This window comes from Argentina anserina, chromosome 3, assembly GCF_933775445.1.
Source record: "Argentina anserina chromosome 3, drPotAnse1.1, whole genome shotgun sequence".
Taxonomy (NCBI): domain Eukaryota; kingdom Viridiplantae; phylum Streptophyta; class Magnoliopsida; order Rosales; family Rosaceae; genus Argentina; species Argentina anserina.
Genome location: NC_065874.1, coordinates 2,119,761 through 2,135,045, shown reverse-complemented (window position 1 = coordinate 2,135,045; position 15,285 = coordinate 2,119,761). Strand labels below are relative to the sequence as shown.

The 15,285-nt window shown below is 39.8% G+C and overlaps 1 protein-coding gene across 1 annotated transcript in view; it reads right to left on the bottom strand.

The window, feature by feature from the left end:
* The window catches only part of LOC126788281 (RNA polymerase II C-terminal domain phosphatase-like 1), a 30,529-nt gene extending 28,414 nt beyond the window's left edge, over positions 1-2,115 (bottom strand). The window contains exon 1 of the mRNA XM_050514255.1: positions 1,960-2,115. Within this exon, the coding sequence (XP_050370212.1) occupies positions 1,960-2,065 (106 nt within the window). The 5' untranslated portion in view covers positions 2,066-2,115. The remainder of the gene's footprint in view (positions 1-1,959) is intronic.
* Positions 2,116-15,285: the final 13,170 nt, after the last annotated feature.

The following is a 15,285-nucleotide window of genomic DNA, read 5'->3' as shown; positions in this document are numbered from 1 at the left end:
GAAAGAATGGTTGAATTGACATTTGACAGAGAGAGAGAGAGCAAAGAACCCTGAATGAACAAAGAACAAAGAGAAGAAATGAATCACAAAGAAACAATACTCACACAGAGAACAAAGGACATCACTAAACAAGAAAGAACCTGAAATTCTCAATATTTATCACCCTATGAAGATCTTACTAGGCCAACGAAGGAAAAGATTACCAGAAAAGCTTCCTTTGTTAATCAAGCTACATAGTTGGATTTCATGACTAAATGGTTTCGCATTTCTCATGTTCATAGAAACTGGGTAGGAACAAAACATTATTATCATTGATCTGTTTCCAAGAATGCTATCTAACCTCAATCAGAACACACGGAAATGAACACAAGTAAAACTAACATAACCTACTTAGGATTAATCTGTATCAACTAAGATTAAAGATGCAAACTCCACAGTCCGATACAATAACAGAAATCACAATTCAACCACACAGAACTGAACATCAAATGGGTACTAAACAAAGATTCAAAGAACATCATAAACAAAGTGAGTGGTACTAAACAAGAACGAACCTGAATTGAATGAAATGGAGGAGGCGCCTTCAGTGGTCGCCTGGGGCTGGGGTTCGGCCGTCGCCGGAGCCAGAGGTGGAGGAGGACGGTGGTTCTGGGTAACCTTCCAAGTCCTCATCAGAGACCCACTCCCATTCGTCGTCTTCTTCTTCTGCTTCATTTTCAGGCCCTTTTGTAGCAGCCCTAACCGCCGCAACGAACGATTTCAGCTCACCGAAAAGATTCTTGGCCTGATTATAGAGCTGGTACAACTGGAAGCCGCCGCTGGAAATTACCGCCAGAGCAGGTGCAAATTACTTGAGGACTCCCATGAGCTGAAAGGCTTTCTGCATTGCTGTAGCCAATTCTTCCACCCCCAAGTCCTTCTTGGTCGTCTTCAACCGAAGCTGAAGGAGGCCCTCCTTCACCTCACGAATCAAAGCCTTCTCTTCGTCTTTGGTGGCTCTGTTCTGAATATCACTCACTTGTGCCTCAGCTGCCTCGATAATCTTGATCAGGTCGTCAACGGTTGTATCCGCCATTGATGGGTTTTTTGGATTCTTGGAGAAAATTTTGGAGGGAGAGCGAGAGGTTGAAGACGGTGAGTGAACTCTGGACCTCTAATTTGTATTTATAGTTCAGGCCCATTAAGGGCCCAATCAACAACCGTTAGTTTCCACACACACATAATCTAATCTTCACCGTTCGTATCCCATCAATCAACGGCTATGAGCCGCGATCCGCACACTCGAATTGAGTCGCTGTGATTAAACCTCCACCCCCTAAATAAAACGGTGCGTTTTGTACTTTGTCTTAAGTTTTCAAATCCAGAACCCCCCCCCGGCGCCAAAATAACTTAGGTTCAGCATGCCAAGGTAAGAACTGTATAGTCCTGATGATACATAGAATCCCCAAAAACATGGATTTATAGTTGAGATACATTCTTTCAATTATGAGGATAAAACTACTGCAACATCGTCAAAAATGGGCAAAATAACACGATCAACATGAATACTTGGATGAATAATTGGATGTCGAGCTGCTTGAGCAGGCTCTGGTTGATTTCGTGTGGCGGATTCCTTCATAGCTGTAAAGTAATGTGCTGAATAAAACTGGATGGCTAACTAACAACTTTATCGTTCATCTATAGTTCAAATTTGGAACCTTTTTAATTCACTGTGCTTGACTGGTATGAGATTTTAAGGGTAACATTGTAAGGATAGCCTAATTTTGAGTTGGACGTTCATGAACGTTCAATACTTTAGCTTGTAACATATGTCCGTTTTCATAAGCTTTCTTGGAAGACATTAAACAATGACTTACTTAGACCTATACAACATATGGAATAAAGTCAAACTTTGCTGGGAAATGGTTGAGCTTTTTTATTATTTTTATGTAACAAAAATCAGAAATGAATGACACTTACCAGACTTGACACAAACAATGCGGTCAAGTAATTTATTTGCGTTTATTAAATTTGATTCTGGATCAAGAAGCCTCCACATTTCTAAAGCATAATCCCTTTCGGCCATTGTGCAAACATAAACTTCAAAACGCTTGCGCCCTCTTGCAGTCAAGTAGCTCCTAAGATCCTCCCATGCAGGTCTCAACCTCACGAGAACACTTGTATCGCGAATCTAATGAGCACCAAAATTAATGAGAACATAAACCAGCATACGATATAAAATTGGAAAACCATGACAAAAAAAAACTAGTTAACAAAAAAAATGGTGGGTCTGAAAATTAACGGGCCATTGTGTGCTGGACCCATATAAACCCAACAAGCTTCAACGATTTCTCTCTCTATATATACACATAGGGAGTTGCGCTATTGATCATCTGGTCAGCTGTTGAGCACTAAGTGACACTCAACAGCCGTCCGATCTGGTCAAATAGTGGCCAAATAGTCATATCAGATGGTTGTTGAGTGTCATCTGATGCTCAACAGCTAATTAAGTGATCAACACTCTAGGGAGTTGTAGCCTCTGCCTTTCCTCCTTACTTCTGTCGGCTTCGATCTGCCTCTTTTCGTTTGGTGAGTACTCACTTACATATTATGAAGAATCCCTTTTTAAATCTTTTATCATTTCATGTATATATGTGCTCTGTAATTTGAATGTGATTTTGTTTTGAGCGTCTTTGTTTATATCAAACTCCTGTCTGTATTAGTTTAAATCTCTAGTTTGATCTATTATGCTCTCTAGTTTGTCATAAAGGTTTTGTAAGTTCACACGAGTTTGGTTTGATCTAATGGCCTTGTTGATTTCTATTATGTGAGGGTCTTCAGAATTGAGAAGATATTGATTAATATATACATATTAGTCGACTTGATTCATGACTATGAATGTGTATTATTCAGGTAATTACAGTGTGATCAACAATGGAGAAGAAAGTCAACAATATGACTCATTCCGGGGATTTTGTACATCAGGAAGATCCTAGGAGTTTTCGTGACCAATATTATGAGCTTTTGGGAGTGCCAGTCAGGTATTTGAAAGCAGTTCAATGGAAGGTCTCTGTTCATATAGAAGAATTGAATTAGTGAAGGGGGTGATGAAAAATTTTCGTGCTTCGAAATGTGATGAGATTGATAAAGAGAAACCCTTGGAGACGCTAAAGGCTCGACAGATTGCTTTCTGGTTCGAGGAGGAAGCGGACTTCGCCTTCATGACTTTTTGATAGAGAGGAAATTGATATTTCTGCGCTGGATTTGGCAGGCAAAATCTCAAGAATATTAAAGCCTACAACTCAAAAATATTAGCTTCACCGGAAGCTGAGGACTTGAACGAGCCGACATGGCAGGAGATGTGCAATCACTTTTTAAATTTCTTCAGAGGAATGTGGAGTTTGGACGTAAAACTTAATGTTTTGAGATTTCACTTGATACACCCAAGACGTGATCTCAAGGCTTCGGACTTCGGTGATACATTCGCGGCATCAGTGGAAGTTGAACTACAACAATATGAGTAGGAACTAAAAACCACCAGGTTCAAAGTCTTGCAACTAGTGAAGAAGAAAACCAACATGTTTGGACTTCGATGGTTACCTGATTCTTGCAACTACTGATCCATCGGACAAAGATATCTAATGTTAGTGCTAGCTAGAGAGAGTTGCATTCTGTGTTTTTATTCCCTCCGGACTCTTTGTTTTTGTTCCTTTATGATGTTTTATATATATATGAGAATTTTCAGGTGCGGACGGCCGTACCATACGGACCGTATGGATTTGGTGTTTCTAGCGACGGCATGCCGCAACGACAAGCCGCAACGGCGGGGCAGATCAATACAGCCACACTCCCCACCTCCCGGCAGTCCCGTTTGTGTAGGTCGGAGCTCCATCTGCGACCCACAACGACCGGAATCGCGAAATCACCGAAATCTGCCCAGAAACTTGATTTTTACAGATTCCGGCCTCATTGGGTCTATGATGGAGCTCCGGCCGACACAGACGGGATCACCGGAAGGTGGGTAGTGCGACTGTGCTGATCTGCCGTGCCGTTAAGGCCTGCCGTTGTTGGAATTGGGACGTATATATATATATATATATATATAGGTCATTCAGGTGCGGACGCCCCGATTCTGACAATGGCAGGCCGCAATAACACGGCGGACCAGCACAGTCGCACTACCCACCTCCTAGTGCTCCCGTCTGTGCCGCCCGGAGTTCCATCGGCGACCCATGGCGGCCAGCATCTACAAAAATCAAGTTTCTGAGCAGATACTGGTGATTTCACAATTCTAGCCGCTATGGGTCGCCGATGGAGCTCCGGTCGGCACATACAGGACCGTCGGGAGGTGAGGATTGTGGCTGTCGTGGTCTGCCCTGCCGTTGCGGCCTACTGTCACCGAAAATGTCGAATCAGTACGGTCCGTATGATACGAACGTCTGCACCTAAAAATCCTCCTATATTTATTTATATTCTTTTCACATTGACGAATTTATGTTTACATAAAAGCCTATATGATGTTTTGTTCATGAGAGATGAACACGGAGTTCTGCATGTTTCTGTATGTTGGTTGTTTCATGTGTTTCTGTGATACGTACATGCATGAGTTCATCGTAGATGTCAATTCTGTAAAACGGCAAGTGTCAGAATATGAGAAGGTCTTCGGTCGCGGGATTGGATAATACGGTTGTTTTGATCCGTTAATAAGCAGACGTTACATTAGATAGTTGAATCGTGTATGATACTCGTTGTGCATACATGATAAATCTTTTCGTTTGGTGAGTACTCACTTACATATTATGAAGAATCCCTTTTTAAATCTTTTATCATTTCATGTATATATGTGCTCTGTAATTTGAATGTGATTTTGTTTTGAGCGTCTTTGTTTATATCAAACTCCTGTCTGTATTAGTTTAAATCTCTAGTTTGATCTATTATGCTCTCTAGTTTGTCATAAAGGTTTTGTAAGTTCACACGAGTTTGGTTTGATCTAATGGCCTTGTTGATTTCTATTATGTGAGGGTCTTCAGAATTGAGAAGATATTGATTAATATATACATATTAGTCGACTTGATTCATGACTATGAATGTGTATTATTCAGGTAATTACAGTGTGATCAACAATGGAGAAGAAAGTCAACAATATGACTCATTCCGGGATTTTGAACATCAGGAAGATCCTAGGAGTTTTCGTGACCAATATTATGAGCTTTTGGGAGTGCCAGTCAGGTATTTGAAAGCAGTTCAATGGAAGGTCTCTGTTCATATAGAAGAATTGAATTAGTGAAGGGGGTGATGAAAAATTTTCGTGCTTCGAAATGTGATGAGATTGATAAAGAGAAACCCTTGGAGACGCTAAAGGCTCGACAGCTTGCTTTCTGGTTCGAGGAGGAAGCGGACTTCGCCTTCATAACTTTTTGATAGAGAGGAAATTGATATTTCTGCGCTGGATTTGGCAGGCAAAATCTCAAGAATATTAAAGCCTACAACTCAAAAATATTAGCTTCACCGGAAGCTGAGGACTTGAACAAGCCGACATGGCAGGAGATGTGCAATCACTTTTTAAATTTCTTCAGAGGAATGTGGAGTTTGGACGTAAAACTTAATGTTTTGAGATTTCACTTGATACACCCAAGACGTGATCTCAAGGCTTCGGACTTCGGTGATACATTAGCGGCATCAGTGGAAGTTGAACTACAACAATATGAGTAGGAACTAAAAACCACCAGGTTCAAAGTCTTGCAACTAGTGAAGAAGAAAACCAACATGTTTGGACTTCGATGGTTACCTGATTCTTGCAACTACTGATCCATCGGACAAAGATATCTAATGTTAGTGCTAGCTAGAGAGAGTTGCATTCTGTGTTTTTATTCCCTCCGGACTCTTTGTTTTTGTTCCTTTATGATGTTTTATATATATTGGAGAATTTTCAGGTGCGGACGGCCGTACCATACGGACCGTATGGATTTGGTGTTTCTAGCGACGGCATGCCGCAACGACAAGCCGCAATGGCGGGGCAGATCAATACAGCCACACTCCCCACCTCCTGGCAGTCTCGTTTGTGCAGGTCGGAACTCCATCTGCGACTCACAGCGGCCGGAATCGCGAAATCACCGAAATCTACTCAGAAACTTGATTTTTACAGATTCCGGCCTCATTGGGTCTATGATGTAGCTCCGGCCGACACAGACGGGATCACTGGAAGGTGGGTAGTGCGACTGTGCTGATCTGCCGTGCCGTTAAGGCCTGCCGTTGTTGGAATTGGGACGTATATATAGGTCATTCAGGTGCGGACGCCCCGATTCTGACAATGGCAGGCCGCAATGACACGGCGGACCAGCACAATCGCACTACCCATCTCCTAGTGCTCCCGTCTGTGCCGCCCGGAGTTCAATCGGCGACCCATGGCGGCCAGAATCTACAAAAATCAAGTTTCTGAGCAGATACTGGTGATTTCGCAATTCCGGCCGCTATGGGTCGCCGATGGAGCTCCGGTCGGCACATACAGGACTGCCGGGAGGTGAGGATTGTGGCTGTCGTGGTCTGCCCTACCGTTGCGGCCTACTGTCGCCGAAAATGTCGAATCAGTACGGTCCGTATGATACGAACGTCTGCACCTAAAAATCCTCCTATATTTATTTATATTTTTTTCACATTGACGAATTTATGTTTACATAAAAGCCTATATGATGTTTTGTTCATGAGAGATGAACACGGAGTTCTGCATGTTTATGTATGTTGGTTATTTCATGTGTTTCTGTGATACGTACATGCATGAGTTCATCGTAGATGTCAATTCTGTAAAACGGCAAGTGTCAGAATATGAGAAGGTCTTCGGTCGCGGGATTGGATAATACGGTTGTTTTGATCCGTTAATAAGCAGACGTTACATTAGATAGTTGAGTCGTGTATGATACTCGTTGTGCATACATGATAAAAGAAACATCGTCAGAATTGTAGTTTAATTTATTTTAGCTAATAAACACTAACATGGCTGCTGAAATTTGAGAGTTTAATGCATCCATTTCACTCGCTTGGCCGACCCTCTTTTTAGAAAAAGAAAAAATCAGTATAATTCCGTATGGTTTCAAATTGACTATAATTGCATACAACGGAAAATTGGGGATTATGCTACACTATTGGTTAGCAAATGATCCATCCAACGCTTATGCTTGAGGTTGAAATCGATGTCTTAGTTTGTGATAAAAGAAAGCAACCTTCCACCTACTTTATCTCCATGGCAAATTCACAATCTGGCGGCTTGTCCCGGAATCAATGCCGCCGGAGTGGGACTACTTGCGGGTATAAAACTCGGATAACCCAATTCCAGTTGGGTGAGCTTAACAGAAATTTGATCCGTTCTTACTTCTTTATAGTGTCTCACTGTATTAGCTTTGTTTATATTTACATAGCGTTTCATGCCTACCTTTATCCATGGTTTTAATTCAAAACAATACTCAACATCTTTCCACAGTTTTATTGAACCACGACGGCAGGAAAGTGTAATTGAAAGAGTTTGCAGAAAGATATAAAGAGCAATGGGTGTGGAAGTTTATTAATGAATCATCTTTAATTTTAGTAAATTTCAGACGGTCGATTAAAACTTCGACCTATGTAATGAAAATTTGATGGTACACTAATGTAATAAAACCGATTTCGTATTCGAGCGATGGAGCTGAGGTGGAGCATGAACCTTGCTTCTATGGCTCGATTTATCTTAGATTAGGAGCACATGGAATACCATTGCGCATAGTCTAGCTAGTTAAGCTATGCACGATAGATCGACTGTAGCACATGGAATACCAATTCGGACCTCGTTTAACCGTCGGAATTTCTGATAAATCAAAAATAACACTAATATGCCCCAAGGGGTGACCAATTACCAAGATGCGAATGTGAAAATTTGTTTACATATTTGAAATCGCCTAATTTTTTTCACCGATCGTGCGTTGTCGCAACGAGAAAACCATTTGGCAAAGCCCCGGTCAATAAGATTTTATTATGTGAAAACGCCTCTTTTTTTTGTTGACCGAAAATTCCGACGGTTAAACGAGGTCCGAATTGGATGAAATTCTTACACGGTCCCTAAATATATATATCGATCACATCTATTGGTGTCGATCGACAATATTTCGAAACTAGAATTTATTTGTGACTTTTGTTTTAGAATGTTTTCTAACAATTCTTTTATTGTTTCAAACCCTTAAATTAGAGTATTATATTATTTTTCTAATAGAAGCCCGTAAGGCCCGACCCGTAAAAGCTCGCCTTAAGTGGGCGGGCTTGGATTTTCGTATTTTTAAAAATACCCGACCCGGCCCGGCCAGCCACTTATTTAAATTTATTAAGGCCCGGCCCGGCCCGTTGACGAGCCCTAAAATTTACGAGTACTCAATTTAGTTATTTGTATGTAAAAAAAATAAAGAGAGCAAAGATCCGTAATCTAGTATTGTAGAACAAAATGATCGAGGAGGGGTTGATTTACGAGACACCTACAACATTGTCTTCCTAACTGGATTATATTAGGAATCTTAGGTTTCATGGGAAGAGATTAGGTAGTTTTGCTAAAAAAAATATACCGCGGTAATTCTCTCCCTCTCTTCCTATAAGCCTCCGCTCGCTAGGGTTAGGGTTTCGAGTGAAACCAAGATTGTGCGGCGTCCTCTCATCCATGGCTGCCTCCATAGCTGCCTCCATGGCTTCCATGACGGCTTGTCTAGCCTCAAACTGACGTCCCTCTCTCACAAAGACGAACTTGTGGATCTGGGCAACCTTAAGTGCCCGGAGAAAGGGTTTGTGGCACGGCGATTTTACCTAGTTGGCAAACTTAACACGGTTAGGGCAGTCACCTTCGACTCCGTCCGCAGCGCCGTCCGCTCGATGTGGCATCTAAGCGTTCATGTGGAGGTCCAAGCTCGGGGTGATCGATTCATGTTCACCTTCAACAACGAAAGAGACGTTCTGCGCGTCAAAAAGGAGGACCTTGGGGTTTCCATCAATGACTACGATGGATTTTCTGACATCATGGCGGTTCCCTTGGACATCGTGTGGATCTGGGTTGAAATTTGAGGACTCCTGGAGGCGCTGACAATGCCGGCGCTCAAGAATATTAAAGCCTACAACTCAAAAATATTAGCTTCACTGGAAGCTGAGGACTTGAACGAGGCAAGACATTGCAGGAGATAAGCAATCACTATTTAGGACTGGTCTAATCTAAACATATATATCGTAACTAAAGCCAATACCATCAACACCAAAGCCAAATCATTACATGGAGATAGTCAGAAAACTAAACGCCAGAGCAATCGGCAGTAGTTCAGTAGGAAATTACATCAATAAAAGTATAAGATCAACGATTCAAATGAAGGCGCAGCAGTGATGACTTCAACATCATAACTCCCATGTACAAGAGAAATGTAAAATCTTACCCTCCTTCCAATCTCCCATCCATTCCCAATTGAAGCCATACATTTGGTTTAGCCGAAAATGAGAAATTAATGAGAAGAGAGGGATCCGGACGAAGCCAAATACTCTCTTTGCTCCATTAAGATCTGCTAATAGTTTATTTTGCAATTAAGATAGCCTACTGTGATATCGAGTTGTTCTCTTCAAAGAAACTAGGTTCGATTAGTCTCTACTAACGCTTAGTATAGGGCTCTAGCTAGCCAACGCAGCTGCTGAGAGAGAGTTCAAAAGCAGGAACTGAAGAAGTCCTGACATCAAACTACATAAATATTTACAAAAGGGTTATTTTTTCACAGTCTCGTTCACACAGTAGCTGACTGTGTAATTCATACTCAACCACTAATAGATGTAAATTCAAGAATGAGGAGAATCTTTTTGTTTTATTTTTAACACTTAAATTTACATATAATAGTGGTTGAGTATGAATTCTACTGTTGAAAGAGATCGTACTTCTTCAAAGGTCAAACTCCAAAAGAGCGTGGTGGGATTTATTGGGCCGGACCAGAATTAACCAAAAACGATCTCTCTCGCTGAGCTAAAAGTCTCTTAGCTCTATATATATATAGTTATATACTGATCAAACTTCTGCACACCTCTTTCTCGAGTTTCGATCAGTCCCCTCTTCCTCCGTCGGGATTCAGCCGTGAGTACTCACATCCTCCATAAAGTCTAGGGCTCTCTTATTGTTTCATGTATATATATGTGCCCCCCGTAATCTCTATGCATGTGATGTTTTATTCCTGATCGCTGGTTTTTCTCCAAAATATAAGGTCCTTAATTAGTCTATTAGGGGTTGCTTTGATGGTTTCGTGTATATTTATTCTTAGGTTACGCTTGTTTCGATTCTCCTCTCTATCGAATTACGTGTAGACTTGCAGCAGCACACTGGAAAAACCCTCTTCCATAATACTATTATCATGTTTTTAGGTCCTCTAGTTGTTCATAGGTTTAATCTACTGCTAGAATTGATTTTTATATGAAGTTTTTTTAGTTTCACTGCAGTAGTTTGTATAGATAAGTTGTGGTTCTATCTAGGATTAATTTTATGTCAAAATTTATAGGACCTTGATCACATCTACTTACATTTACATTCACCCAGGGTGTAGGGGGAATTTCTATAATCTCTATATTATGATTCAATTTTAAATCGAATTATATATACTTAGTTACTTACCTACCTGTACTAGTTTATTTTTCTACTTTAATCTATTATGTTCTCTATAATTCATTGTCAGAAAGGTTTGATAAAGCTTACACGAATTTGATTTAATGGCCTTGTTAATTTTTATTCTGTGATGGTCTTCAAAATTGAGAACGTATTGATTATAATTATAATAGACTTGTTCCATGCCTATGATTGTGTGTATTCAGATAACAGTGTGATCAACAATGGAGAAGAAAGTCAACAATGTGACTCATTCCGGGGATGTTGAGCATCAGGGAAATCCTTGGAGCTTTTATGACCGAGATTCTGAGCTTTTGGAAGTACCAGTCGAGTATTTGAAAGCAGTTCAATGGACGGCCACTGTTGATATAGAAGAAATCAAATTTGTGAAGGAGATGATGAAAAAGTCTCGTGCTTCCGAATCTGATGCGATTGATAAAGAGAAATTGAAGGCCTTGGAGACGCTAAAGGCTCGACAAATTGGTTTGTGGTTTATGCATGAAGACGTTTTCTTTATAGGTTATCTCTGGCTAGCAACGATGAAGACAACAAGGGAGGCAGTCGGAAAGTTAGAAGACTACTTCGTGCATCCAATACAGTCTAAATTTGCACTATACCTATTTGATAGGGAAGACATTGATATTTCAGCGCTGGTGGATTCCAAACTCGAGAATATTAAAGCCTACAACTCAAAAATATTAGCTTCACTAGAAGCTGAGGACTTGAACGAGGTGACATTGCAGGAGATGTGCAATCACTATGTAAATCTCTACAGAGGAATGTGGAGTTTGGACGGAAAAATTAACATTTGGAGATTTCACTTGATACACCAACAACGTGATCTGAAGACTCTGACAGACAAATTTGCAGCATCAGTGGAAAGTGAACTCCAACAATTTGAAGAGGAACTAAAGACCACAAGGTCCAAAGTGTTTCAATTAGTGAAGAAAAAAATCAACATGTTTGGAATTCGAGGGTTACCTGATTCTTGGAAGGGAAATTTTGTGATGGCTTGCTTGAAGATAGTTGTCGTGGGGGCAAAACTGATACTTTGGGCAAAAAAAATTCCTAAGAAACTTCATGTCAGTAGGAGAAATGAGAAAAATTCTCTGAGCTAGCTTGAGAGAGTTGCATGCTATGTTTTTTTTCCTCCAGACTCCTTGTTTTTATTTTCTTTTGCTCTTTTCTTTTACTGTATGAATATTTTCTATACTAACTTCACAGTGAAGTATTTATGTTAAGTTTAAAGCTTATGGTCTTCTGTTGGCCAAATTCTTAATTAGGCTTTATAATTTGTATATATATGTGTCATGTGTTAGCGTGAGCGTTAGGATGACCGGGCAGTTAAATGTGTGTTTGTTAGGTATGAAGGACATGAGAAATGGTACCGGTGCTATCATCCACCTACCATGAAGTACTATGTCACTATAGATGTTACTTTCTATGAGGACATGAGCTATTTTTCCTCTTCCGATACTGCTCTTCAGGAAGAGAATTCATATTTTGAAGAGTTGTATCATGGAGAGGGGGCGACAAGTAAGCCAGTAGATATGGTGACAGGTTCAATTGAGATTACCAATGTATCAACTACACATGGACCACTGGATGATTCCGGTGTCGTCACTCCAGAGATTCAGGTACCAGATGACAACACAACTGCCCCTCTTGTATCCCGTACTTCTACACCCGACCAATTCTCTACTGGTATGGAAGATCACTCATCTGAGGTTAGTCGTTCTATTGAAGCTAATACTAGTGAGACTCATAGTAGACAATATGTCTTGCCAAATAGGTCTACTCGGGGTCAGCCAACAAAAAAATATGAACATACCCTTCAGGCTAAAACTAAGTATCGTCTATCAAAAGATTATCTAAGTCATATGAATCATTTGTGAATCAAATATCTATTATATCAGTACCTAACAAAGTGCATAATGCATTGAGAGATCCAAAATGGAGAAAAGCAATCGAGGAAGAGATGGAAGCATTACAAAAAAATAAAACTTGGGAACTTGTATCTCCACCACATGACAAGAATATTGTGGAATGTCGTTAGGTGTTTACAGTGAAGTATAATCCATATGGGTCAGTGAGCCGGTATAAAGCACACCTAGTAGCAAAAGGGTTCACCCAGACATATAGCATAGACTATAATGAGACATTTGCACATGTTGTAAAGATAAACACTATTCGGGTATTGCTCTCTTGTGCTGCTAGCTTAAACGGGCCATTTAGACAGTTTGATGGATATGTACATGGACCTTATAGAGGAAGTGTACATGGATCTTCCACCTGGATATGTGGCCGCCTCTCTAAGTAACTTTGTATGCAGATTAAGAAAGTGTTTGTATGGTCTTAAACAATCACCTCGTGCTTGGTTTAGAAGATTCTCACAATTCATGAGGAAAATTGGCTACAAACAGAGTAATTCAGACCACACATTATTTCTCAGACATCAACAAGGGAAGGTAACAACCCTAATTATATATGTTGATGATATGGAAGTCAGCTCCAGGGAGAGGAGTAATGTTTTCTAATCACAATAATATTTCTGAGGTTTGTGGCTTCACAAATGCAGACTGGGTGGAAATATTACAGATCGGAGATCCATATCAGGGTACTTTACCTTTGTTGGGGGTAATCTTATTACACGGAATAGTAAGAAATAAAAAGTGGTAACTCGATCTAGTGCTGAAGCAGAGCACAGAGGTATGGCTCAGGGAGTGTGCGAATTGTTATGGCTTAGAAATTTGCTACAAGACTTGGGTAATAAGTCTAAGTGTGCTATGCAGCTGTATTGTGACAACAAGACAACTATTGATATTTCACAGAATCCTATGCAACATGATCGTACAAAACATGTGGAGGTTGATCGTCACTTTATAAAGGAAAAGATAGACGCAAAGATCATTAGTTTTCTTTTTGCTCCTACATAAGAGCAACTTGCCGATATGCTCACAAAATGAGTGTCTAAAATGGCACTTTATGACTCACTTAGCAAGTTGGCCATGGTTGATGTGTATGCACCAACTTGAGGGGGAGTATTAGCGTGAGCGTGATTGAGGAAGAGATTTACGGAGTTATTAGTGGAATATGATAATTGTACACTTTATAGGGTTATTTATAGGACATTTTTGGAGTAAGATTAATACAAGCAATACTGATTTCTTCTTCCTGTGATCTGAATGTATTTTTTTTTTAGCCTGATCACTGGTTCAAACTGAAAGCCAAATCAGATATTATTAGACAAGAAATACTATTCTTAAATTTTTGGGTGTCGTGATTGAATACGATGTTTTGCAAGCATATACAAAGCAACCAATACATTGGGAAGTTCGTTGTGCTATAATGCTCACTAACTTGTCTTCCGATACTAACCCAAGTAACATAGGCCTTAATCCGGAGAGGTCTATTTTGCTGTCTCAAAAGGAGCCAAAGGCCTGACAATCGTAATGGTTTCTAAAGGTGGTGTTCTCTTACAAACTTGGTAATGATTTGATAATTTCTAGCTATAAAATCTTCATTTGTGCTGAAGACCGTCAAGCAGCACTGGCAAGACCAAGATCAACATGAGGTCTATCATAAAGGGTTTTATTGTGCTAAGTAAATCTCTGATAAGCAAACACAATGTTATTTATCACAATTTGAAGCACTCTTTGACGAAGAAAAGCAAGCAAAAGTCTAATGTTCTCCGGACTCATGGTTGAATTGCTTAAGATCAAGTAGACTCTGTATGCAGATGTGAATCCACAAATTAAATTTACTCTAGGGTAATTCACTCCCTTATAAAAATATTTTTTGTCAATGTTGTCCTTGGTATTAAATTGATATTTTAATACAATCTTGAACCCTATTTTCTTAAGAGAGAGGAAAATAATGAGGTAAGAAAACAATAAGTAATTAAATATTAGTAGAAAGTAGGAAAACTGTTAGGTTTGTTGATCCGATTCCACTTAGGATAAGGATTCATTAGATCTTGATCAAAGAAGGAACACGTTGGTGGTTTCCTACTTGGTAATGGTTTCTATGTCTATTGGGAATATGTTTCCAGTGACTTATAGGTTTCAGTTTCAGACATCTATAAATAGGGACATAGGTAGCAGTAGTTAGACATCAAGGTAAAACACAGATACGGTCCGTATGATACGAACGTCTGCACCTAAAAATCCTCGTATATTTATTTATATTCTTTTCACATTGATGAATTTATGTTTACATAAAAGCCTATATGATGTTTTGTTCATGAGAGATGAACACGGAGTTCTGCATGTTTATGTATGTTGGTTATTTCATGTGTTTCTGTGATACGTACATGCATGAGTTCATCGTAGATGGTATAGTGTACTTCATCAATGAAATCAAATAATACAAAATACCATTACAACTGCATGGGAAAATGGAAACATGATAGCTTTCTTACATATATGTTTATTTTGATTAGACGTTTGAGGTTTTCTTGGTTATTTGAAGGGAAAATTTTGCATCAGTGAAAGGAATAGGAGTCTTCGGGTGGAGTACGTAGTAGTCTTCCGGTGGATTGAATTCCTAGCTAGTATCATTTATATATCTTTCTCAGAGCGATTTTGGAGGGGTTACTAAACTGGTAAAAGAGATGTGTCAGGAAATTGATCATATATGGTCGAGAGTTAGAAATTTACTTAGGCCTCATCATTTAG